The sequence below is a fragment of the Rhipicephalus sanguineus genome, chromosome 6, assembly GCF_013339695.2.
Source record: "Rhipicephalus sanguineus isolate Rsan-2018 chromosome 6, BIME_Rsan_1.4, whole genome shotgun sequence".
Lineage (NCBI taxonomy): Eukaryota > Metazoa > Arthropoda > Arachnida > Ixodida > Ixodidae > Rhipicephalus > Rhipicephalus sanguineus.
Window position 1 is genome coordinate 173,793,757 of NC_051181.1, and position 27,570 is coordinate 173,821,326.

Genomic DNA, 27,570 nt, shown 5'->3' on the forward strand with positions numbered 1-27,570 from the left:
GTGAAGTTGGGAAGCACCTAATAAGCCATTATTCGTCATTCTGCGGAGAAGCGAGGCACCAGCTACACGTCTGTAAGGCATTATGTGGACTTTGTTGACGCGACGACTGATGACGATGAAGAATTATGGCTCAGCCCTTTGTAATGGGTTGGAATCTTTAAACAGCCCACCAGTTATGTAATTTGCATTGGGTGACGCCCGGTCGCTATTTCCCTCTCCCGTCATGCTGTATAACATACGTTGACGTGGGAGAGAGACGGGGGGGGGGGGGGAACTTTGCTGAGACCCCGAGGAAATGGATCATGCGCTTATGGGCTTCCTTGGCAACCAATACAAGTGCACTTGCGAGGAACCCACTACGCTATAAATCATTGTAATTTTACTGAGACCCCGAGGAAGTGGATCATGCGCTTATGGGCTTCCTTGGCAACCAATACAAGTGCACTTGCGAGGAACCCACAACGCTATAAATCATTGTAATTTTACTGAGACCCCGAGGAAGTGGATCATGCGCTTATGGGCTTCCTTGGCAACCAATACAAGTGCACTTGCGAGGAACGCACTACGCTATAAATCATTGTAATTTTTGAGATGTATGGCAGCAGGCACTGTGCCATTTTTCGTCATTCTACGGAGAGCGTTGGTACCTGCTAAACGCATGTAAGGCATTATGCGCACTTTCTTGATGCTGTGCCTGATGACGATGAAGAATTATGGCAGAGCCCTTTGTAATGGGTTGGAAGCATTCAACAACCTACTCGTTGCGCAATTCGCATTGTGTGACGTCTGGTTACAGAATTCGCGTTGTGCGACGCTTGGTGCTTATTTTACTCTTCTACCACGCCATATTACATATGCTAATGTTGTTCCTTCCCGACATGAAGCCTGTATAGGACCTTTTTGCAAAGCAGTTTCAAGCACCGGCATGGATCAGAGGTTGAATACTGGGCTCCCACGCAGAGGGCCCAGGTTCGAACCTCGTTCCATCCTGGAATTTTTTTCTTATTTTGTTTTTTTCTTATTTCGAGCGATACTGGTTACGGACACCGGCGGCGGCGGACAACTACGGCGCCAAAAACGGCCGGTGAAATGATCTCATAACAGCTTTCGCTGTAAAAGCCGTCGGCCGAAGGCTGCTAAGTGCACATGTGGCTCGAACGTTCTCAGAGTGCCATTTCTCATCCTGCATAGGGCCACCCAAGCGTGTCTCTGCAGCAGGCAGGAAAGCCTGGGGGCCCTCACATGCCGGCACACTCCTCCTTCCATGCAAGGAAAGCCCATCTGTTAATGGCCTGGTTTTTCATTTTTTTTCCTTTTATGTGCCTTTGAGAAAGTAGGTGGAGTGTTAGAGCATTGGATGTGTTATCCAAAGGTTGCAGGTTCGGTCACTGCCAGCGGCAACTTGTCTTTTCGTCCACTGTAATTTCTTTAGTTTTAAATCATAATTACTATAATACAGTTTAAAAACTACGACTAATGTTTCTTATACCTTCCTTGGCCTTATAAGGCCAACTCCGGCGATTTTTCGAGGTCGATGGATCTCAATGAAATTCGCTGGGTACGTTCCTTTGCGCGTTTTCGTCATTTATGCCAAATTACAGGCTTGAGACATGCGCAGATTGTTTGCAAATGAATTTTAAAGATTGTCTGCAAACGCCCTCCTGGCTTCCCACAATTATTGGCAACATTGCGTCTGTGACGTCAGTATTGGGAAGGCAGCGGAAGTGACGCAGCTGAGGACACCGCTAACTTCGGCCGCTACAGCGAGCGTGTGCTGTGCTGGTCGAGACACTGTCTGTATCAGATGCGGCACTGTCAGTCGCAGACATTACAGCTGATGCGCGGCGTGCTCACCTCTCCACAGTGCGCCTGCTCGTCCCGGCTGTCACAGTTCTCATACTCCGTGCCGGCGTGACTGGCATGCCTTGCACGACTTCCGGTTCGTTCGTAACAACGTCTACGTCATACGTAGACAGTACACTCGGTTGGGTTTCGGTTTCGGTGTTGCGCTTTTTTGCTTATTGAAAATTATTCTCCAATTTGCCAAGTATTTCTGCTATCGGGCCCGTGACAGGAGCGTCTCAGGAACATAAAAGCACCATTACTTTGACATGGCCAAAAAATCGCTGGAGTTGGCCTTTAAGGGGGTATAGTGGGGTAAACGGCTTGTCCTGGTGTCAGCTTTATATCTCGGGAACTCTTCCATATTTTGTTCTCAATTTTGCGTACTCAAGAAGAAAACTTGTGGCCTTCACTCAGTGTAATTCCAACCCTGTAGCTTCTCTTGCTTTTCTCTGGTTGAGTACCAAATTTTGGACTGGTGTACAAAGGTAAATGTACCCTTTCTCAGAAACTAAAAAAAAGTACGACCATGAAATTTGGCATGCTTATTCCACCTGATATTGGTATTCCCTACCTATAACAATGGGCTCCTACATTTATCTCACAAGAAAAAAAAATAATGTCTTTACATGTCACGTGCCATGAAAGAGACTTTCCAATTAATTTTTTTTTCTTAATCATAACTTACAGTTATTTAAAGTTTTAGTTTCAGACTATTTGGAAGGGATTTAGGTATAATCTCAGAAAATTTCAGCGCGATCGGTCTGATAGTTTTCCAGAAAAGATACATCAAGTTTGTAAAATATTAAAAAAAACGAATCGTAAGGAAAACGCACGTTTATTTTTAAAAACTCACAATGTACAGCAATGACTATGCTACAAAGTCATTTTTGTGGGAAAATTTGCAATCAAAACGTATGAAAATGGTAAGAAGTGGATACATTCAACTGATCTAGCCATAGTTAAAGGGTCCCTGAAACTGTTTTTTGACATTTCGTTTTTGCTAAGACCATTACTGGAGAAAATCATTGGCACCATAATTCAGTTGAAACGCCCTTTATTAAGGGAGCTATGTATAATACATAGCTTCCCTCCTCCTTCACTTCACCTTTCACCCTCAACTTTTCCTTTGAGCGCTTGGGGCTAAACTCCGCCTTCAAGAGGCTCCGCGTCACGATGTGACGTGTGAGAACGCTTGCGTGCCATCGCTTCGTCTACTTCCAGTAAGTCGAAGCCAGCGCAGTAGCCACCAGTGGGTGAGGCGCTGGGCCGCTGGCTCGGCTGATCGTCAGTCTCCTGTGAGCGCCATCCGAGCAGCGTGTTTTGTTTCACGGCAGTTCAGACAGTTGCTGAGGATGGACCCCGGCCTCGAAGAGCGGTTGTGCCGAATGAGCCGAGAAATGGGTTTCGACCCATACAGTGACACGCCATTTCGCGATCTTGCGCTTCGTGCTGAGGATGGCAGCAGTGATCCACCACCGCCAGACTCGCTGGATTTCCACGACGATGACAACGATCACCGGTAAGCGTAAATGATCGAAGTAACCTTTTCTTTTCGGTACTTGCTCGACCTCACAGAGCTGTCGCGCTTGCTGTGCCGTGTGTGTAACTTGTATGTTGTGCTTGATAACTACAAGCGCTACAAACGATTCCGACAAGACACTGTCTATTTCGCGGTGTATGTGTGGCATTCGTGATAACGATCGCTTACGCCGATTTTCGGCGATGCAGGTGTGACTGCGGGCTTTGCGGGCCAACGCCAACGGCCCTTGAACAAGTGTGCTGCCGCGACATACTGGAAGTTGTGCGCGGAAGTCCGGACGGCTGCATCACTACGCATGAGGAGTTCCGAAGCATGTGCCTGAGCTCCGCGGTGCTGCGCGCTCTGTATTGGGAGCTGCAGGAAAACGGCGTCGGGGTTGAAGGAGAAGTGCACAGTTAATACTGACGTAAAAAACATGTTGAAGTTGCAGTTCCAGCAGCATAATCTTACGCCTTCTTTCAGGAAATATCGCTTTCTGGCGTACAGATTCTTCACTCGGTGGGTTTGGAAGAGGCTGGGGAGACGCAACAGAGTTGTGCTGCCTGTGTGCGTGGTCACGGCCATCCGGAAGCAGTTTCCATCAGCCGACTACGTGGGCTTCAGATATCCACCTCTGTAGGCACGTGACAGTTTCTTACATCATTACTTGAAATTTAATTGAATGCTGCTTGCAGAATAAATGACGCATAAATTATTTCCACATTCCTTTTAGGTTGAGCTGTCTGCTCAGGTTTCCATTTTTGCCAGCAGACTTGTTACTTAATCATGTTGTGCTCCAAAGTAACTGTGCTTCGTGCATGATCTTCAGTTAACTCTTAAGTTAATAATTTTTAGGGCTTAACCATCAGATCTTTCTCTACTGATGACAATCACAGACCATTTTCATCAGAGTAAACAGTATAGAAGTGCACACACCATGGGCAATTGCCAAACAGAACAGTCATACAAAGCAGACGAGCAAGTATGATTCAACATTTCTTTATATATATGTTTGGGTGTGTGCCTCCAAGAGGCACTTGCCCCAACATGAGTGACATTTCCCAAATACTCCAATCTAGTCGTCCTTTCAGATTTGTGATCCTGTCTCAAGGAGATGAATGAAAAAAAGGGAATTGTAAGGGCTCGTTTTTTCTTTGTTAATCACTAATTAGAAGTAACAGACCAGAAGTTTGCCTTGAGCTTCTGTTCTGTTACTTCTAGTTAGTTCTAAGCAATTTGTGTCTTAAGTTCATGTGGCTCACTGTGTGCTGCCAGCTGTAGCAAACGTGCACGTGAAAATAGATTTGACGGCACTTTCCACAAATGTGCCTCTCTCGCTCGATTTACACAGTGGCTCTCAGTGGATGGCTAGCCGTAGAAAACACACACATGAAAAAAGATTTAACAGCAGATTCCACAAAGCAGTTGTGGTTGCATTGTTGCCCACCAGCCAGCAATGGTTGCTGCATTGCCCAAGTGTCAGAAGACTTCAGCTGGACCGTTTCAGTGGTTGCACACTTTCTGCTCAGCCGAGCATTCGATCTTTCCCCCATCAAATGTGCCTCTCTCGCTCGATTCACATAGTGGCTCTCAGTTGACGGCTAGCCGTAGAAAACGCACACATGAAAAAAGTTTTAACGGCAGATTCCACAAATAGTCACGGTTGCATCATTGCCCATCAGCCAGGAATGGTTGCTGCATTGCCCAAGTGTCAGAAGACTTCAGCTGCACCGCTTCTGTGACTGCACACTTTCTGCTCAGCCGAGCATTCGATCTTTCTCCCATCAAATGTGCCTCTCTCGCTCGATTCACACAGTGGCTCTCAGTAGACAGCTAGCCGTAGCACACATGTGAAAATAGATTTGACGGCAAGCTTTTGATGCTACCCTAAATACATGTCACTACCCATCACGATGATCTAGTGGTTATGGTGCTCGACTGCTGACCCAAAGGTCACTGGATCAAATCCTGGCCATGGCGGCCACATTTCCGATGGAGGCTTAGATGGTTGAGGCCCATGTACTTGGATTAGGACTAGGTGCATGTTAAAGAACACCAGAGGGTCAAAATTTCCGGCACCCTACTCCTCGGCGCTCTTCACGATCAAATCGTGGTTTCGGGATGTTGAATGCCAACCATCATCATCATCATAAATACGTGTTACTGATTTGATGTAGTTCTTTTCATGAGGGTGATCGTGTCGAAAAGCGTGTGCTCCTCTGAGTACTGAGCTCCTCATTTGATGGCCGTTCATGTGAGGGACATATGGCACAGCTGAACTGCCTCGTTGTTGAAACTCTCCTTGTACGACGAGTGTTCACAGAGGTCCACAGAGTGTTTCAGCAGCTCTTCGACATATCCTGCATGATGAAGGGAAACGATATCACTATCGGGCCAGGACACACTACAGAACAAGAGTTATTACCGTATTTACACGATACAGTCGAACCCGTTTATAACGAACTCGAAAGTGTCGCGAAAACTGGTCGTTATATCAGTAGTTCGTTGTAAATGGACTCGCCCTCAAAAACATGCATTTAGCGACCAAGCCGCTTTTTGTTTTTCTGCGCATTTTTATTGAAAAGTGCTAACAACTCCTCCGGTGAGAAGTTAGGCCTTTTCGTGTTGTGAAGCGAGGTCCGCTGCGTGCACGAGTGAATTAAACTGCCTTTGCAGTGAACCGACACCGTTTCATTGAACCGCGGTACCGCTACGTGGAGCCGATCATTCCTGGCTAGTTGCGTGCAGCGCGTCGCCTACTCGGCTCACGCCATCACTGCCGGGCCGCTTGCACTTGTACGCGCATTTGTGCGCTCTTTGTGCCCGCTTCACTTCGGAGCGTGCACGGGTGTGGCGAGCGGCCTGTTCGTTCAACGTGGCGAAGACAAGCATTTTGCAAGCAACGCACACTCTGCGTCTCCGCGATGCTCTGACGGCCCTGCACGACAGGCGCGGCGCACTTGGGTTGCCGCCTAATAAAACCCGCTGTATACGCTCGTAAGTGCATCAACGTTTCTCGGTGCCTGTGTCGCTCAACACCAGCAAGCTAGTTTCGTTTACACGAAGCGACGCGCACTTTATCTCGCACGGCGCGGCGGAAGCTAACTTTCGAACGGCAATCCCTTACAAAAATCCCATATATGGACGTATATAAAAATTCCCATATATGGCCACATCAGGAATTGGGCATATCAGGCCCATATATGAATATTCGCCATATATGTGCCATTTATAGCCATATATGGCTTGATATGCCCAATTCCTGATATGTGCCATATATGGCCATATATGGCCTGATATGCCCAATTCCTGATATACCCATATATGGATGAGGCCTATATATGAATGCAAGCCATATATGGCTTTATATGGGTACTTTTATATATAGCCATATATAGATGAATGCTACATATGAATTCCGCTAGTGAGGACGGCATAAATTAAAGCTGCAGAAATCATTCTACAGCTAGAATTAAGGCTCCATGATTATACGCCTTGTGCACCGCCTATAGAGGCTAGAGTCACTAGAAAAATTTCAGAGTATCGCATCTGTTTTCCGCGCGCCGCCGCCGCCGCGATTGGCTTACTCGCATCACGTGACCTCTCGCCGCCATATCCCTTCCAAGCGCTTTGGGTGCAGGCGCGTTGAATGCAGAGCGCGGCTGGACATTTAACAGTACCACGGTCCCTAGAAGTAGTTCGTCGCTTTTTTAAACGCATCATGCAGATACCAGAGAGTAGCTCACCAGTAACCGAACGTTGCTGGTGAGCTACTCCGGGAATTTCGTATATTTTTGCATTCCGTGTGGGAAACATTAACGTCAAAGAGCGTCGTTGTACGTGGCTGCACAGATGGCCGCGGAATGAATTCGCCCCCCTCGAAGAACACTCCTTTCTGCAGTGAACTACACAAGCTTTGCTGGAAAACCTCTCATGCAACAGGATACTTCACCTTTTCGGTTCACTATGTTCAGCGATATTGAGAACTACATACATACCTTTCTATTTGCTCGGCTGTTTATATCTCAATCTGTTGAACAGATCAGCTCTCTAACACAGCTTTTTTTCACAGTCCTTTCTTTCTGTACAACAGAATGGAAAATAAACTTTGACTTTGACTTTGAGATTGTGCATGCATTTCGACTTACATAAGCGTGTCACGCACTAGAGCGAAATCGAAGACTTATTAAAATAATAACTGTTTACTTTATACCTTGAAGGCAATTGTCGCATGATCATTTGCCACTGCGCAAAACTGAAGCGTGGAACTCTGTTGATAAACTTGGTATAAGGCAATGTTATTAAGCGTATTTTATATTTTTCAAAAAAGAATGTTGCTAATGCTGCATTGCGCCGAGCGTACCCTTACAATACTGTTTAGCGGGTGAGAAATGGTCACAGCAAAAAAAAAAGGGCTTATCCTCTCACCTATTGAGGGAATCGATTTCATGCGAGCCCTAGATCTATATACATACTGTGTTGCAGTAGCATGCGCGTTAAAGATTTTCGGGATGTGCTATTTCTGATCAAGATAACTTAAAGCACTGCACCGAGGAAGTTTTAACAAGAGTGCATTGCGAAAAAAAAAGTTGAAGTTAAAAGCAGTGCAGAAACCGAACACTAGCCGTTTACGCGCTGGCAACGCCAAAAAAAAGAAAAAGAAAACTTTGTCGGAACACAGCAAAATATTTGCAAATGCATTGCGACATTGGTAATATTAAGGAGACAAAAAATAAGAAATGAAACAACTGAGTAGTGACGTCAATCATTTTTGGTGGCCTATTTTCTACGTATCTGTTAGGAAATGACAACGTGTTCGCAAAATAAGATGCACCTTACCTACCGCACGCCGATTTGCCCATGCGTTCGGCTGCTGGCGTTCCGAACCGAGACAAACACTTCACGCACAACTTCCACTCACCGTACACACACCACTTCTATTACAGATAACACCCAGCTGAACAGCAAGCATGGTGCGCAAGTAAGATATGCGTCAGCGATCAGTCGAAGGACGCAATGCTGAGTGTTCTCTATGTTCGATAATGTTATCGAATGCGCTATGAGGTGAACGTGAACACCGACTGCAAAGCTAGCGCAAACAGTCAACATTCACCAAGTGTCGAAGTAAATGGCATCTCGCACGGTCATTACGCTAATGCAACTATGTCTACAGCTCCGGACCTTGCGAACACACCCGGCCGTGTAACGAAAAGAGACCGATGAAGCCACGACCGCGAGCACATGGCAACATTCACCGCACGTTTCATTAGCTACACCTCTTACCGCGCAGTCAATTCAGACTGTCGATGACTCGAAATCACTTCTGATATCCTTTTGAAGAAACACACACACATATTGCAGTTACGCCGAGCGTAACACGGCATCGAGGCGAAGAGATCGGTCACTTCTCAACACACGCTACCAACGCGCCAGACGGTCCGGAAGGGAAATGGCCGCTGCCGCTCAATGTTGCCCGCGTGCAGCCTACATTTGCGGTACTCTGAAAGTTTTCTAGTGACTCTAATAGAGGCGCCACTGATAGCCACCTAGCGGGCGCCGCCGACAGTACGTGCGGGAAGCCGAGCAGACGACAGCGCTTTGCACAGCTTTGTTGTGAGGAGATGAATGAAGTTCGCGGCTGCTATTCCCCCTTCGTGTGGGTGCCAGACAACTAATTCTGCACTGGCAGCTGCAGGAAAAGCGCGGGCCTCTACGAAAGTGGACTTGTGCACGATGTTTGTCACGAACGAGCGCTTAACTAAGCGCACGTCGCCGATTTCGAACTACGGCATGAAAGCCTGGCGCCGACGGTTCGTGCGCGACAGAGCGCGCGCATCGAAAAAACAAGTATAAAAAGGCGCCGGGAGTGCGCCCGCGCGCCTCTTACCCTCTCCGCAGAAGACGCCACCGACAGCCAACGAACGCGAAAGCAGCGAAAGATTGGGATATTCGAGAAAGCGAAGCCGAGCCAGCGGCGCCGTCTGATTCCGCAGACGAATCGGTGAGAGGATCTCGCGCTTTCCCTAGCTTTCGCTGTGCTACGCACATACGAATCATACGCACCTTCCCGAACCCAGGCGCGAGCCGATACAGGCAATGTAAGCGCAGCAAGCACGCGGGGGCAGAGTCAGTCAGTGAGGAGTTAGTCGGCGAAGTTATGTCATTCTAGTGATAGCATCGTTCGCTCGACCGCAGAAGACGTGTTGTTTGATGATCTAGTGTTGTGAGTTAAGTATCAAGAGATGACAGTGACAAGTTTTGAAGAGAGTCGCCGAGAAGACGTGATGACCGACTGCGGAGGAGAACGAACGTCCGCGTGGAGTGAATCGTCTTGCCGGTGAATATTAAAGGTGCGTCGCGCAGACCAGCGTAACAAGATCGAGCTATGAGGTGCAGCTCGTGGTGAACATCCGCTTTGTTTTGTTTACAAAGGTGACGTCTCAATCACTTCTTCTTCTTTCTGAAGTCAACCATTGCTGCATTTCTGTTTCTGTAAATAATAAATATAGAACTTAGCTTGGAATAGCGCGGTACATGTACCGCGCTAGTACAAGCTAAGTTCATGGATGACCAACTCGCCCGAACTACAACACTTCTGAAATATAGAACGTTTGAGTGAAGTGCCCTGCACGGCGGCCGAACCGAACCAACGCATGCTCAGGCCGATAACGTTGGTCGTCTACCAGTATCAACATGATCCAGTGCATCCAGCGAGCACTGATATGGCAGAACGAAAGCATTAGAACAAGAAGCGACGTGTTAACCCGCACAATGACGAAGCGGCTCGTCTTTGCCAACGAGCAGCGGCGATACATTGCTCCCGTCGCTCTTGCTCAGGAGGCCTTGCGGTAAGTGAGTAAAACCGTGTTCCGGGCGCGTTTTTGTTGGTGTTTGAGCACTCCACTCCACAGCAATTGTTATTCGACATCCCTTGAAGTTTCGGTCAACACACATACGACGAACGTTGATTATTTCACTACGGAAACGTGAACAACGCGGAAACACATGTACAACAACGTAGGAAACCACGGCGGCCGTCTGCTTGCTTTCCCAAGAGCAATGATTGAGTTCGCCGCCTATGGCGCTTCCGTCGGCGCGCACCAGGCCTATTGATGCCACCCAACGGTCTGCAGTATCAGTCGTGTTTTTAACACGAGGGTTGTGAGCTGTTTCACTGCCCTCCCAAGAAAAATTAGTTATCCTCAAAGCTTTATTGCTAGAACTGTCATTTTGCTGTTTATTACTGTTTGGGGTCAGCACATGATTGTTAGTCAAGTTATTTTAATGTATGGAGACATTCACTGCACAACAACAGTTTGGCAAGGCAGCTAAGATTCAGATCAGTTATATTCTTTTAACATGCACGATCGAAGCATTCTGTGCCCATGTAGCTAAAAAGCATGCAAATAAGTTGCTCTCTTGTTTCTTTGTAGTGATTTCATTCAAGCTATATCAACTTTTCACGAAAAGATACATTGTGTTTAAATTGAGTGCTTATCGACATATTCTATTCAGTTTCAACAGGGTGGCTACTTGGGCTGGTTGGTACTGCATTCTAAAAGGAAAAATACGTCCTTTGTGCGCAAAACGGTTCAGAAAAGACAGATAGGACAGAGCGCACTCCTATCTGTATTTTCTGAACCGTTTTTGCGCACAAAGAACGTATTTTTACTATTCAGTTTCATAAACACATTGTCCACCGTGTTTTTATTGAGAATATTTTTGCGTGTCAATTGGGATTCTTTTGCGAGACAAATTAAATTATCTACTTGCCACTGACCATGTGGACTGCGTGTGCATTGAATGATTTAGGGGACGTGATATTTAACCTTTATGGAGTTCGACCAATAGCGGCTGGTACGCAAGCTTGTGATGTGCAAGTATAGTGGAAAAATGGCAGCTATAAGTCTCTGTGCGAGTAGAAATGGAGTGACATTTCTTGAAAACCAGACGCTAAAAAATTGTGTTTTCAAAACGTTGCCTGCTATTGATACAGCTACTAAAACATTAATATTTTAATCAATTGCAAGTCCTAAGCAGATCAGTCTGGTTTAATTTGTCGACTTGTACAAAATTACGTACAGTGCTCACGGATTCAAAGGCGACATCACATTTTTTTAGTATAACGACTGGTATGCGCAACCGCTCGAGATAACCACATCATATCGCAACTAATCTGGTCTCTACATATAATGTTGCTTTGGTCTACGCGATCGAGTCGCAATTACGCCGATATGACCCGAACTGAAGACGGTGGAGACGAAAGTATGTGCGTTAATTGGTCCTAAATTGTCCCGTTTCAAACCGTGAGTACTGTGCACCGTCTTCTAGAATTGCCCTCGCAAGAAGTTTTAGCCGTGCACCTATCTTCAAGACAAGCGTAATTCTAAAAACAAGGTAAAAGCTGGGCGAGAACCGACAAATTAGGACACGGGCACATAAATGTCATGACACATACATGGGGATGCGGATTGCCAACTGTTTTTCATTTGTTAATTGCGTAAGTTGTAATTGACTTTTGGTGTTCTCTCAAATGTCAAAGCAAAAAAAAATATACAGATATATTTATGTTTTTTTTTATTTTACAAAAACTACAATAACACGAAAGCCATAATTTAGTTGGTACAGCGCTTGCTTCCGATAAATTGGGGGAGTCATGTCTGGTAGAAATAGAAAAAACAAAACAAAATGGTGTTGTAAAAATAAAATAGCTAGAATACGACGGCTTAATCACGTAACCACAATTATTATGCAGTCATATACTAATCAAAACATGCAATGCACTACGCTTTGTGAGTTTTCATAATTTTCGAGTACAGCGTAAGAAGGCAATGAAAACGATAAACTTACCTTAAAATTTAGCAGAGGCTGTGGTGTACAGAGCCAGTAAATCCAGAGGAACTTAATCACAACTTAAGACGACCACACTTATCCGTACAGCTTTTCAGAAAGGAAGATGCGAGGAAAACTTGGACGCAAGCTTAGGCGTCCATTTTTCCGCACCAAAAGTTAACGATGGTCAAACCAACGGCCTCTCCACAAAAACACAGTTGCCTCTGCATCGACAATTGCACCACATGCAGAGAAGTAAATTCCTCAGGTCTGCGTTGAAGTCAGTGCATAATCAAAGCAGTCGCTGAACACGAAATAAGTGCAAGAGAGACCACAAGTGACGAACACGAGCCGCGCATGCTGCTCCGGTCAGCAAAGAAGCAACAGCGGCGCGGATGGATACAGCCTCGATCATGATGCAGCGCTAAGGTGTCCGTGAGATCAGCAATTTACACAGTTGTCGCTGCAGTAAATTTTGCGAAGCTTATTGGCAAACAAAGTTTCAACTCTTCATAATTATTAACGCGATATTAACACCTTACAAGTTAAACTTTTCGTGCGCTATTTTCTTTATCGCAACCGTAGATGGGCCTACGGGCCTTCTGGTCGTCTGTGTTCCTGCGTGCAGTGGAAGTTTCCAGTATGCATTCGCCGAATTGCTCACCCCTCAGACCGAAATCGCTCGTCCTCGCTTGTGTCCGCCGAGTGCAAGCAGCCCCGCGTTTAACTAGTCACGCGGGTTTCGGGACAATAGGGCTCGCTCTATCCCCGCTGGCTGCCGAGAGTGACAGGTGCATGACCTTTTAGGGAGGCGTTCGTAGAATCTGCAATTCGCTGCTTCACGTACGCTGGCTGCCACGACGTGTTCGATCCGGATATTTATCTTACTTCTCATGCTTTAATAATAATAATAATCAAACGTTTATTTAATAATCAAACGTTTTTTAATGTGCCCAGGAACAACTGTAAGGTCTTTGTACTGGCGCACGAAAAAAAAAAACAAAGGCAAACATTCATAATAAAATATCAGGGATAAAAAACGTTATAAAATTGCACATATACAACTATAATAGTAATAATAATAATAATAATAATAATAATGGTCATAATAAATGTACTGTTCTTACAAACCCTAGATGAATGTTGAATCAACGATATTACTCCCATGGCAAAAATTATATGGCCCCATTGAAACAAACGGGTGTGTCCGCGTACCCATGAGCCGCTGCGCGCGAGCGTGTAATTATGCATGTGCGCGCATATGTATACGTATTCGCGTATAGTTCACAAGCATATGCGCCACACTGTTAGTGTTGAAAGGATAAAGCCCCATGTAGTTTTATTTATTACGTGGCTGCTCTACGGAGCGCTGTAAATAGAATGGCCAGTCTGGTTTATGTCAGGCCCTTAATTATTCACAAAAACGTCTCGTGATAAATGCATTCGCAAGGTAACATTTAAGGCAATTGGTGCACGTTATTAGCGATCCCGATCAAGAAATGACACGCACAAAATAGAAGTCTGGTGAATTCGGTGTTATAAAACTGCATTATTCTGAGCGCTTAATAATTGGTGAATTAAATGTGCATCGTGTGTGCATCACTTGGACACTTCTTAACGTATGCCCCTTAAGTATGTATCGAGTGAGATTCAACTGACGCTTTCAAACCTCGCATCAAATGAATTCTTTGAATGTACTCATTACAAATGGACATTAAGTTGACGATCTGCACATTCAAGAAGTTTATATGCAGCCAAATGAAACGCAAAGCGCATCTTTGAAAGACATGAGCACGACACCAATTTTTAATGTAAGCATAAGGCCTGCGAGTTGTACTGTCTCATTTTTGTTTTTGAAAGTACTGCCTCAAATATTGCTCTGCGCATACTACTATGGTAAATGTCAACTGAAAGTGATCCCAGACGTGAGTAAACAACGTTCACAGAAACCTCGTTAAATGAAGTGTCCAGCATATAGCCATCACAAACTTCGAATTATCGGCAAGTTTGTCCACTGATGTGCGAGATAAAAAGCTGCATTAAAACTAGCTTTTATTTAACCATGCATTACTGTGAACAATAGAAGTTGCATGCATGGCGTTTTTTATATACCACAACTATACACACCGGCTTGGTTAATGAGAATAGCGAGGTTTGGGAGCTTGCATGTATTATATGTGCGGACAGGATAGCGCCCTTGTAAAAACATCTCGTATATATAATAATGACTTCGTAATAATTGCCACTTATTGTTGGAAACCTAAAGTTCATGTAAAACTCAGTACAAGCTATGCACGAGTGAACCACTCACTGACACGTACATAGACCTTATTATTTTATCTTTCATGATTGCATTGCAACAATGTTTATACTTGATACTCTTGTTGGTGTAGATACCAATTAGGCCACTTTCCTGTACGTATTGCCATATATGACAATCCCCATATATGTTAGTAACTCGTGCCGTATATACGTTGTTCATCCCATATATGGTAGCACAACCCCATATATGGATCTGCTTGATGTACATATATGGTGTGGCCGTGCCATATATAACAGCATTTCACTCTATATATGGACCAGCCGCGCCATATATGGCTGTATTTGTCTCCATATATGGGCCAATCGCGCCATATATGGCCCTATTTACATCCATATATGGTAAGCGGTAGCCACATATGCAGACATATATACTCATATATGGCCGCATATAATTTATATACCGTAAAATGCCGAGCATGCGCCCCCACCCGAGCAAGCGCCCTCCTTCCTTTCTCGGGAGATCTGAAATAAGCGCCAGTGACCGAACAAGCGCCCCTCCCCCCCCCGCCCCTGCGGCCACTTTTTTTCTTTTCAAGACGAGCATTGCTTGTGTAAAAAGAACCACAATGAGTACACTCAATGGGTATCTAATGTTGTTTATGAACTTTTGTTGTCATGTGGCCTGTCGTGTATTGGTCAAACCGGTCGCTGCTTCAATGGTTTAGCAGTGACGAGGGGGAATAAAAGCAGTAAATAAATAAAGAATTTCATTAGAAACATGCATGGGCATTTTTTATTTTGAGCGGCTCTCCCTCCGCCATCTTGAATTTCGGTCAGGGACCGAGCAGGCGCCCCCCTCCAAATCTGGTCAGATTATCCTTCACTGTAGGGGGGCGCTTGCTCGGCATTTTACGGTAAGTGCCATATATGACATTTCCGTAAGGGATGGCATCGCGCGCTTGTACTGCTTGTACCGCCGTCACCAGTTTACGCCACACGTGCAGCCGAGCCGATAGCTGCAGATGACTGTGATAAGGGTGTCGGCGATAAATCATAACTGCACGTTCATCGCCGGCCGCCACGTCGCCTTCACTCTCTTCTGATGCTTATCTGTGAAGGAATCGCCACAATCGCGCAGAAGCCGTAATCACTGATCGGCCGGTCTCTGCCATTACAGAAAAGATGAAAGACATTTTGCGGCACATTGTGACGTCGACGCAGTGAACATTTAAGCGCCGAAAAGTTATTGCGGTCATCGCTTATTGCATTTTATGGATTCTTGCGTTCCAGGCATAGGTTCATCGTAGGCGGTCGTAGCTGCAGAGAACGGCGCCAGGAAAGGTTGCCGTGCGAAAGCTGACTGCAAGGCTTCATGCTGCCTACTATTTCTTTCTTTCTTTTTTTTTATTCCCCACTGCCATTCTGCCACTGAAGAAACGACCGGAAAGCGAGTGACCTCGCTCGTAGCGTCCGAAAGCAGCGCGTGCGGTGCTCGCCGATATCTGGTATCTTCGTCACGAGTAAACTGGACCGGGGCACGCGCGAGCGCGCGCTTCTCATGCTTTAGAAGGCCTACTTTAACATTTTTTTTTCGCTTCGTATACGCCATATTTTTACCGCGACCGTGTCTGAAGCGTTCGTTGTAAAAGTAGGAGGCTTTGAAAAATGTTCGCTATATGTGGACGCAATTTCAATGGGTAGCATAGGAAAATCGTAAGTGCACCGAAATATGGTCGTTATAACCGATAGATCGTTGTATCTGGGATCGTTATGAGTGGGTTCGACTGTAGTAGGTCATCCTACTTTATCATAGGTTTGAATCCAAATTGGGGGGGGGGGGGGAGGACTCACAATCAAAAATGAATCAAGTGCTGCTAGTAATGGCGGCAAAAATGAGAAGCATACATGCTGTGGCGTGGTTACAATATTATATTTCCCTATAGGCTGTGCTTGTAGCATATATTTATTGCACGCTTGTCTAGAATTTTTTTTCTTTTCCTACTATTACCAGGCCATTGCTTGCCATTAGGAGTGCCACAGTTGGTTGGAAGTATGGCTTTTCACTTAACAGTCAACACTTCTAACCAGCCACACACATCTTTTTTGAACTGTCATTACTAGCAATACCAGCTGAAAGCTTGTCCGCAGTGGTGCAGAAGTAGGCTATTGTAAAACTCTCACTCCATGAGCTTAGAATAGAATTGATTGGCAGTGTCTTATATAAAATAATAGGTAATGCTTTATACAGAACAACCTTATGTATGAACAGAGTAATAATGCTTAAAGGGACACTAAAGAGCAAAACGATTTTTCTTGCATTAGTAAAGTAGTCTTCCACGATACCAAAAACGCCACGCTTGCTGTTAGAAGACACTTAATAAGCGAGAAAACTCGCAAAAAGAAAATACAGGTGGCGACGCCACCTTGGAATTCCCGCACCATTTGCCGTGACGTCACATATTTTTGACGGCGCCTGTTTGGGCCTACGTAGTTGCTAATCAGTTAAATCAAAGTACATTGTCCTCTGAGGGGGCCAGAGACTTGACATTACGAGTCTGTGGAAATTTCGTCGAGCCAGTGGCGCCATAATACGTTAAATGCTCTTTGAAATCTTTTACTTCACGAATTACAAAGTTCGGCGCGAAATTTAAAAATGAAACTTTGAACTTGGTTTTCTCCTCTAATAATAAACCTATGGTGGTGAAATAAGCTACTCAAGAGTTCTCTGAGCACACTTTATCAATCTAAACCAATTCATTGTTTCTCTTTAGTGTCCCTTTAATAATGCCACATGAAATCATTTTACTGTTTGTTTGTGTCCACTATGCAACTGCTTTGGTAACTGGCAGCCCATTGGGGATGCTGCGCAGAATGCAGTTGCACTAATGGGTCAGTGTGTCCCTTGTTATTTGGTCCACATCTGAAAACCTGTGCAATATGTGTTTGTAATAAAGGAAAGTGCTCATCATGAACCTCTCTGTGTTTCTTATGAACTAGGTCATAATTTTTTCTGTGAAGCCTCCCTGCAGGATTAATTCTAGTCGGGCACAGCTTTTAGCATAATTGCTCTGCTAGTCTAGCTGCTGGGCCTAAGCATGCTCATTGTAGGGGACCGTGGCTTCCTATACTCCTCGTTATCTTGCTAAAGCTTGTGGCAACATCTAAGAGCACTGCTGTGTTATAAAGCATCATTATTGCAAATGAGCACCAAGAGCGATCATCGCTGCTGTCATGAAACTCCTTTCCTCTAGCTAAGTTCAATGAAAGGTTCTGTTAACGCTGCCTATACCAGCTCTCATGTGCTTCATCATAAAATTTGCAGCTCTGCATGCAATGCACGAAAGTGTCTCAGCAGGCTTCCCACAGGCACAGAACTTCCTCCTCACATTTGTATTCTTTGGAAACACTCAGGTAGGAAAAACACCAGGCCTGCGCGGAAAGCGCAGCACAGTCACAGCGAAAGCTGGAAGAGCGGCATTTCTAGAGCCTGTTGTAAATTCTCGTGTGGGTACTAATACAAGTACATTAGCAACGTACCCACTACACCACAAATCATAATTATTGGGAAGTTGGGAAGCACCCACCACGACATCATTCGTTATTCTGCGAAGAAGCGAGGTACCAACTGTGAGGCATTATGTGCACTTGGTTATTGCTGTGGTTCATGACGATGAATTATGGCTGAGCCCTTTGTAATGGGTTGGAAGCTTTAAGTGACCCACTAGTTACGTAATTCATATTGTGTGACGCCCGGTCGTTATTTAACTGTCCCACCACGCTTATAACATACGTTAACCGGAGAAATGGAGAGCGAGAGAGAGAAGGAATTAACTTTAAAGAGAGCCTGAGGAAATGGATCATGGGAGCCTTATGGGCTTCCTTGGCAACCAGTAGAAGTGCACTTGCCAGGAACCCACTACGCTATAAATCATCATTATTTTTGTGAAGTAGGGAAGCAGCCACTATGCAATTTTTCGTCATTGTGCGAAGAACCGTGGTACTCGCTAAACACTTGTAAGGCATTATGTGCACTTTGTTGATGCTGTGGCTGATGACAATGAAGAATTATCGCAGAGGCCTTTGTAATGGGTTGGAAGCACTCAACAAACCACTCGTAGCGCAATTTGCATTTTGTGACACCCAGTTACAGAATTCGCATTTGTGTGACGCCTGGTTGTTAGTACAAACATAAAAAGTGTGGGCACAATGCCACACAATAACCATCTCAAGTGATGGTTTGAATATCTCTGAGTAGTTTGTGAATCTCCAAGAGTTTGATTTTGTTGTTAGTCCACCGTAGACTAATTCATGTAATACCTGCAGAAATTATGGTAAGTAGGTGGCGTCAACTTCAGCCGCCAGCATCTCTTCATCAGCAGAGGATGATTCATCCAATGGGACAGGTGTTGAACCACGAAGAGGCCTGAAATCTGCAGAGAGCAGTGGCAGTGGAGCAACATTGACTGCAGCTGCTACTGGTGCTTCATGCGATGCAGCACCGTGCTCTGTCTGTGTCTTGGCAGAAACCAGAGTCTCCAGGCTCATGTGCACCTGCGTAGCTGGATGGTTATGATACACACAAATGAGCAAAACTCCTGAAGTGGCTGTCGTGCCCAACTGTTCATCAATAACTTGCATTATTTTCGGCAAGTTTTCTTTCTTTATTTTTTTTTTTACAGCCTACGAGTGAATCCTCTCTCTGAACTACGTCTGTACATTTCGTGCTTGAGATGTGCTTTGTTTTCAATTGTTTGGTCAACTTACCAATGGAATGGCATTCCAGCGTCGTCTGAGTTGCCACTGTTCTTGTGGCTGTCTTGCGCACAGTTTTCCATGTGGTTTGCTGGATGTGAGGTGATAATACACATACCACGTTACACCATCAGGTTTTTCTAAACTGTATATTTTATACATCACATGGTACCTTCCTGAGCATGAGGTATTAAAATCCCCTCATGCAAAGTGGCTTGTGTTTGTTTTCAACCACTACGTGCCCAGGGATATTAAAATGCTTCTGATGGGTATAACTTTCCTGGTGCCAAGTTATGTTTGAAAGAACACAAAATATTTTCTCACCTCTGAGGTAAGAGCCATGGAAGTTGAACTGCCTTCTCCAGAGTTAGCTTGTTGCACAGTGTGGGGCTGCATAACAAAGATATTATTGAATTCTCTTCCACAATATGTAGAGATGATATAGGATACTTTTACACTCTCTCGTTAACGTCTTTGCAGTGTCAGTCCACACAAATAGAGCAGGACTAACCTGGCTGGCAGATGGTTCCGAGGCAGTTTCATGCTCTGGGACACTCTTCTGGAGCAGTGTGTGAAACTGGAAAAAAGCAGCAATTTAATTCACCACAAACGTAATGGATAACAATCGTTTTGAGTGTTGTCTTTGGATTGCTATTGGCACACTGCATGCAGAATAATTTCCTTATTCCTCCTAGCATGAATTGTTCTATGTCTGTAATAAAAGCATGTTACCAAGAAATGCTGTATAACATTTTGGCGTCATTGTTTTCTGGGATGGAACAAGTACATTAACTCTGAGTGGAGTTGTGCTAATCAGCAGTTTTTTTTCCTTCGTTGAACTGCTAAGTTCGTCTTGTTTGTTGTCAAGCCAGCATTTCATCACTTTGCTGTGATTTGGTGTCCTTACACGAACAATGGTGTTGATGAAATGGCAAATGTTCTAAACCGGGCGATTTGGTGCACAACAGCTTGGGACGCACCCCCATCTATGGCAGAAACAAATGGAATTTTGCAGCAAAACTATCAGTGAATTAATTGAGAGCCACTGCAGTGTAAACATATCTCGGCTTGTTCACTTCCCTACGGTAAATGCTATAACAGCCACCTGCTTACAATCACCCCCTTAAGCCGTGATAATCTTTTAAAATGCATTTTCCCCCAGCACAGTCAATGAATCGAACCAACTATCAAACAATTTGCTATTTCAGCTAATGTTGTTTTGTTGATAACATTAAGCATAAGAGCACTTGACACACATTCTCTTGCAATGCTGCCTTTATACACACATGCATACATTTGCACCTGTATGGTTTAATTGGGGCAAACTAGTCACATGATAAAATTATCTCCACCGCCAAATGAATCAATAAGTACATAAATATTTGATTTATTTCAGCTCATTATGTAGGAAACATGCATACCGCACACTTAAACCGGGGATTTCCAGCTGGCCCTACGACGTTGACACTTGTGCAGTGGTGTCAAATGGTTTGTTTTGAATTCACATGCACCCTGTCATTTTATAACCAGCGCTGGAAATTGCAAACCAGCGAGAGGCATTGCGAAATTAACCACGCTACGTTGAAGAGACGAATTGGTTATGGTAATAACTAATGAGATTACGTTGAATTTTGAGAGTGCCCATGTGCGAACCAAGGTTACCTAGCACTATGCACAGCACACGAAATTTGGATCGACTGTGAACTTATCTTTCTAGCGGTAAGAAACAAAGACAGCAGTGCGGCGGGTCTGAGGCGATCCTTCTTGATGCCGAGGCCGAATCACTGCACCAGCATGGAACTGTATTCATAATCTTCCGCCTTAAAGTGGCGACCGCAAATGCGTATATCGTGCCGTCGATCCGACACCGGGAGGCCGATGCGCTGCAGCCACTCAGTACGCCTGCTGCTTTCCAAAGGCACCCGGTGTCGTAGACTTACTTGGCGCCAAACGCTGGACTTGCAGCTCACAACGTAGCAAGGGCAATTCATCGTGTCAGACACCACGAACCCAGAGAACAAACCTCGCGATGCAGAATGCTGGTTGCCAGTGTTTTTAGATAGCTGGTCGCGCAGCTCGTCAACATGCAGCACGTGGTATCACAAGCAGATGACGTCCACTGTGCACCAAAAGTCCTAAAGCCTACTTGTAAATTGCGATTATGTTCTCTTTACTTGTGACAATATTTTAATCAAAACAAATTATAAAGAGTTTAAAAGATTACGAACAACATTGGTTCGCAGTTATGTCGAAAAAAATTGCCTGTGGCATAACATGTGTACATCCAATCAGATCAGCCGCCTACACACACACATCTCGCAAAGAGTACGTGGGCGGTTGAAAACGTGTTTGGGTGAGTCGCCATCATCGGTGGCGGTTCGCAGCTTTATAGCCTTGTAATAAATTACACAGTTTACGCAGAGAGCTTAAATCAGTCTGTAAATGATCCTTAGGGCTTGCTCTACCGGCCCAATGTGTTTGTACAAAATCGTCGAAACCGTTTCAGGGTCTCTTTAATATAAAAAAAATACATACATGCAGAAACAATGATGGAAAAGAGCCTGCACATCCGTCAGGAGGCAGTCTTTGGCGCCATTTTGAAATGACTTGGAGCACTCCTACGCGCTCGCCAGTACACGGTTTTGCTCCTCAGAGTGTGCTTATTATTTTCTAGTAATGAAATAAAAAAAATCGCTTTTTTTGGTCGATTTACCCTACCATACCCCCTTAAGTCCCCCCCCCCTTTTTTTTTTTGAGAAAGTAGGGGAGTAAATCTTTTTCGGTGGCATCAGTATATCAGGACAATAATATGATTCTGCAAATTTACAGCCCTCTCAAAACAAGTGCTTTTCTGAAGGAGCTAAAAATGAAGTGCAGTGCCTCATCACATGGTATGAAAATTGCTGCCGTTCCCAAAGGAGGCGATATGGAATGTTTGTGAAGGACAGAACATCACCGACCTATTAGAGCGCTGTTGGACATATTTTGACGATGTGACGTCAACACGTTAAACTTGGTGATAATTATTTAACATACCTTATATTCAGAAAGGCATTTTTGGATTAAAATCTGCATTTGTTGTCCCTCATTAGGAATGAGGCGCTTTACATGTCCCTGTATGTTTTGTTTGCATAATGAGTTTCGCTTGGTGAGTTGTTTAGCTATGCACCTTTCTTGTTGTCATGACAGGTTGGTGACATGGTGGCAGCCTTGGCACGTGGTCCTGATGATGATGAGAACTGGATCTTAGCGGAAGTGCTCCATTACAGTCATGGCAGTGCCAAGTATGAGGTAGACGATATTGACGAAGAACAGAAGGAGCGGCACACGCTCAGCCGTCGCAGAGTTGTTCCCCTACCGCTTCAGCGAGCCAATCCCTTGACCGACCCATCGGCACTGTTTTTGAAAGGAACACTCGTGATGGCATTGTATCCACAGACTACCTGCTTTTATCGAGCACTGGTTCATGAGCCTCCCAGTGGTCCCCAAGACGACTATCTCGTACTGTTTGAAGATTCCTCATACCCGGAAGGTTACTCACCACCTCTTGCAGTGGCACAACGTTATGTCATCTGCTGCAAAGAGATGCGCAAGAAGTAGTGCACAGACTTTTAGCATTTTTCAGAGGGCAGACAGTAATTCTTACGGCTACAGTGGTTGCTCTATGCTGCACAGTTGGAATGCACAAATCTCCAAGAGATTCGAAGGGGTAAGTTGTACGTTGTGTCCTGCTGTAAAGGAAGAGATCTAACAAAGTGAAGTTTAGTCATGCTGGTGAATGAAATCTTGTAAATTCCTTCACACCAAGTGCTGTTAATGAGGTATCAGCTGGGATTCTGCTGATGTCTGCTTGGCACTTGCCCCATTCATGATTGCACACATCTGTGTTACCTGCTCCAATGTGCACATCTTTTTCTGGGAAGTTCCACTGTGATAGGTGGTGTCTAAGGTACTCCCACCATTCTTGTGCAGGGGGAACAGATGACATGTTCTGGGCATTTGATTAGGAGGCTCTGATGCAGTAATATTAATCTTCTCATTGTCATTTGTCTGCCTTATAATTGAAGTCTGCTGATGGAACACTTAAAGGCATTTTAAAATTTTCTTCATTAAAACTGTTAGGGAGAACTCCACAGCTGTTTTCATGAGGTGATAAAGGTCAGTGTGCACATAATAAACAACACAGCTTACATCCAAGCCCGGAATATTTGCTTTGTAATGTAATTATCAATGATGATAAAATAAAAGTTACCTTACAAATGTCTTCCTAAAATTGTGAACTGCTCCTTTGCACATCTCTTTTATCAGCAATATCTCATTTTTGTTTCTCACATCATATTTATAAACACTCCTTGTGGGAAGTCCGTAAGGATTTTATACGGTTGTGCTTTCTGGCGGTGCAATTCCAAAGTGGTCACTCGACTAGGGCATCGGTGATTGCTGAGAATAGCCGCCAAGCTTCAAAAGGGGTGTGAGAACTGACTAATACAGCTTTGCTGTCTTTGATGAATTGGGTCGGCATACATCTGCAATGTTTGCTTTGTAGTGTTAGTATATATAGGGCGTTTTTTTAGACAATAGAGATTTTATAAAAATTCTATGACAGTCGGGCTCGTCTTTGTAAATGAACTCTACGCTGAGGTGGAAAAACTTTGCCGCACCTAAAGCTACATTGAAATGAGTGATTAACAAAAACACAATAATGAACTTTTTAAGCATTAACTTGAGAAAAGTTGTTTATATGGAAAAGTTCTAGGGACGTGACAATTTATGGCATATTCATTTCTTAAAAATCACAAAAATCACTCATTAGAACTAACAGACAAGAAGCCAAGGAAAGTATCGGGGATGTTATTTTTAGTAATTGTGATGTAAATGTGAAGAATGTAAAGTAGACGAAAAGATAACTTACCGCTGGCAGGGACCGAACCTGCAACCTTTGAATAATGCTTCTGAGGTTCTACCTCTGAGCTACGGTGGTGGTCATCCTCCTGTCCACTTTGTGGGGTATATATGTGCATTTAAACCTTGTTAGTCAGCGCTACTAGTAGCCATGACGGTGAGTGTGGAACACTCTTTTTCTACCTGCTGGCATCATGAAGCACATATCTTTTTACGAGCTGGCATCTGACCAATAATCCCTCGCTGACTAACGCTAAGAACAGGTTCACTGCTAAAATACGCATGTGTCCCTTGCAATTGGTGCTGTGTCAGTTAGGTCAATATTGCAGGGGCCCATTAGAAATTTTTTCAGCAAAGCTGTCCCAGATGAAAAAAGTTCTATTTCCATCTGGATTATTGGACCTTTCCAGCTGGAAAGATTTCCGGTTCGATAATTCAGCTATATAGTGCTATAATTCAGCTCGAAATCGACGAATAGCCAGCTGGAATACGGCCGAATGCCAGCAGTGAACTGACATAGTTCCAGCTGAATATTCATCCACTTCGAGCTGAATTATTGAACTGTAGGTCTTTCCAGCTGGAAAGGCTTCCGGTTCAGTAATCCGGCTGGAAATGGCACTTTTTCATCTGGTGTCTTATACCCTGTGCTCGATCGCACTTTCAGACAAAATGTCTAAAAGAGGGGGGGAGGGTATGACTAAACCAGTCAGTCCAATCAATCACTCAATCAATCTGTTTATTATTCATAACAAAATAGAGTGCAGTGCATCATATTTATACAGTTGGGTCCCCAGATCTCAACGTGAGTTGTGGAAGGGGTCCCTATGACAGATAGTGTTATTTATATCCGTGTAAACAGATCTTATACATGGGTGTATAGAAAACAAAATGTTATACAATACGTAAAAGGAAACTGAACTATACAAAACAGAAAAGATTACAAAAAAGAAAAAAGGCAAAGCGGTACACAATACGTAAAAGGAAACTAAGCTTTTATGAATTTAGGATTAGTACAGAAAGTACTGGCACAGTGAGTTGGAAAGATACTGATCCATTGATGATGCAATTAATTTTTAGGAAGTGTATTCCAAAGGCTGGCTGCAGTATTTATAAAGGAAAAGGTTCCATAATTTGTGCGTGCACGCGAGACTTAAAAACGTTAACAATGAGGATCGTGTTGCATACTGTGTTGTGTGTTGATGAAATTCAACTGTCGGACTGTGTATAATGAGCGTGAAAAACAGCACGCACGAGACGGGACAAAGAAAACGAAAAGAAGCACACATACACAGCGCTGTGTATGTGTGCTTCTTTTTGTTTTCTTCTTTCTCGGCACACTGTTTTTCACGCTCAACATGCACCAACTCGCCTGCCAACAATCAGTGCTGCTGTGTATAATATATATTTTTTAATTTGTACGTAAGAACTGCATTGTGGAAATGAATGTGACAATGCAGTGCAAAATATTTAATAGTGGATTAGCAAATAATATGGACTTAGTGCATTGGGTAAAACAGATTATTTGTAGAACTGTATTTTGAGCTACCTGAATTGGCTGTAATGTTGTGGGATCCGTAAGTCTGCAAACTGAAATATAATGTCACACATCTGATTCGACAAAACTATGGTAAAGGATTAGAAGGGTACGTAGGTGGAAATAGATACCGTAGCTTATAAAATATTGGTATATTTTTAATATCCCAAGAAATAATAAAACGAAATAAATTTCTTTGGTGAGGCGAGGTGTGAACCTGGGCCTTCGGGATCCGAAAGCAAGTGTCATAATCTCTGGGCTATACACCTATGCTTGCAGAATATGAACTTATGGAAAGCACGTGAATGAGTTGTACAGACGATTGTAACACAATTGAAAAGCAGAACACTTGTGGCACCTTGTGGTGCTTTTGGTACAAAATACCGGTAAAGCAATTTGGACTTTCCTTAAAGACTTACATTCATTGTAATAAACCAAGGCAAGGCACCTGGGTGCATAAGAGGGTCATGTAGGTAACAAGGAGTGCACACTTGGCAGAATTCCAGCTGCGCTGGCAGAAAATCGTGACATAAGGTGTTCGCTGAAACGCCATTGCCTGAGCTGTCAGTTCATGTGCTCTCACTTTAACCAAGCACTTCCAGCTTTGCTGTCAGACGGTTCTCACGGCGTGGAACTGGCCAAATTTTTTTTTGAGCTCCATAGAGCCTGGTAGACTTTTGTGGGCAAAGCCGTCCGACAGCCACTACAAGCTGTTAAAAACGCAACGTTCTAAAGCCAGAAAAAAATTTTCAGCCCCTCCTCTACTGTCGTGTGCAACCCTGTCCGGCAGAGCTCAGTTGGCCTTGAACTTGTGAGAAATGGTGCACATGGAGTCTCCTTTCCCTTTTCTGGACGAAGAGAGCGCTTGTAATTGGCTGTGAGAGTTGCATGATGCAGTGTGCCACTTGCGAGAGTGGAGGGTTTCCGGCGGCCTGCTGCGATTGAGGAGAGCCTGTCGCCTCTGAGCGAGACTGGGTTTTTCCTTCTCACGACGTCGGCTTCACCTGACCAGTACAAGCTTCGCTTGAATTGCTATGATGACCAACCTTTTACAGCACAATGAAAGCTTGCAATGCACCTTTTAAAACCCATTACCCCGTTCCACCACTTGGCAGCTACTGCAAGAAACTCTAGAGGATCGTTTGGCCACCTTTCCTATTCTACCACGGTGAACAAAAGGACCCAGAATAGGGTGAATCAGTGGTTGATGATTCGCACCAGCGCATCCTCCAAAATTTTGTGTTACATCAACCAAAATTCAACTGCCAGCAAATAAATGTTGTATTTAATGTTTTAGTTACAATACAGCTAAAAAAAGTTCCTGTAGTACTGATGAAAAGTCAAGTGCATTGAATTTCACTTGCTGGAAAAAGTGTTTTTGCGACGTGCATAGATGCTTCACATGCAGCGAAGGTGACAAGCAAAGATCCAGCCATTCTTTTAGCAAACCGTCAGCAAAAACACACTGTAGAGCATTTTTTTTTTACGAAGCACTTATGCAAAACACATTGCAAACAGTAGGAGCACAGTTATTTGACTCTAGTTAAGGGGACAATAAAGAGAAACAATGAATCGGTTTAGATCGATAAATTGTGCTCTGAGAACTCTGTCATTAATTTCGCCATCATAGGTTTATTAATAGAGGAGAAAATCAAGTTCAAAGTTTCATTTTTAAATTTCACGCCAAAATCTCGCCGCGTGACGTCGCAGATTTCAAGGTGTATTTATCATATTTTGGCGCCATTGGCTCAACAAAATTACCCCAAACTTGGTATGTTAAGTGTATGGCCCCCTCAGAAGACAATGTACTTCATTTTTACCGATTAGGAACTACGTGTAAGGTCTCTTCGATTTTGCTTGCACTGCCTGCACTAGTTCTGGAAAGTGCCGTGGCGGTGCGAAGCGGTGCTGCGCCGGTTCAGCA

General features: G+C 44.3%; 1 protein-coding gene across 2 annotated transcripts in view; it reads left to right on the forward strand.

Annotated features, from left to right (window-relative positions):
- The window catches only part of LOC119397068 (SAGA-associated factor 29), a 98,752-nt gene extending 75,269 nt beyond the window's left edge, over positions 1-23,483 (forward strand). For both annotated transcript variants that reach the window (XM_037664503.2, XM_037664502.2), the window contains exon 5: positions 22,400-23,483. In XM_037664503.2, coding sequence (XP_037520431.1) covers positions 22,400-22,810 — 411 coding nt within the window. In that variant the 3' untranslated portion in view covers positions 22,811-23,483. The remainder of the gene's footprint in view (positions 1-22,399) is intronic.
- The last annotated feature ends 4,087 nt before the right edge of the window (positions 23,484-27,570 follow it).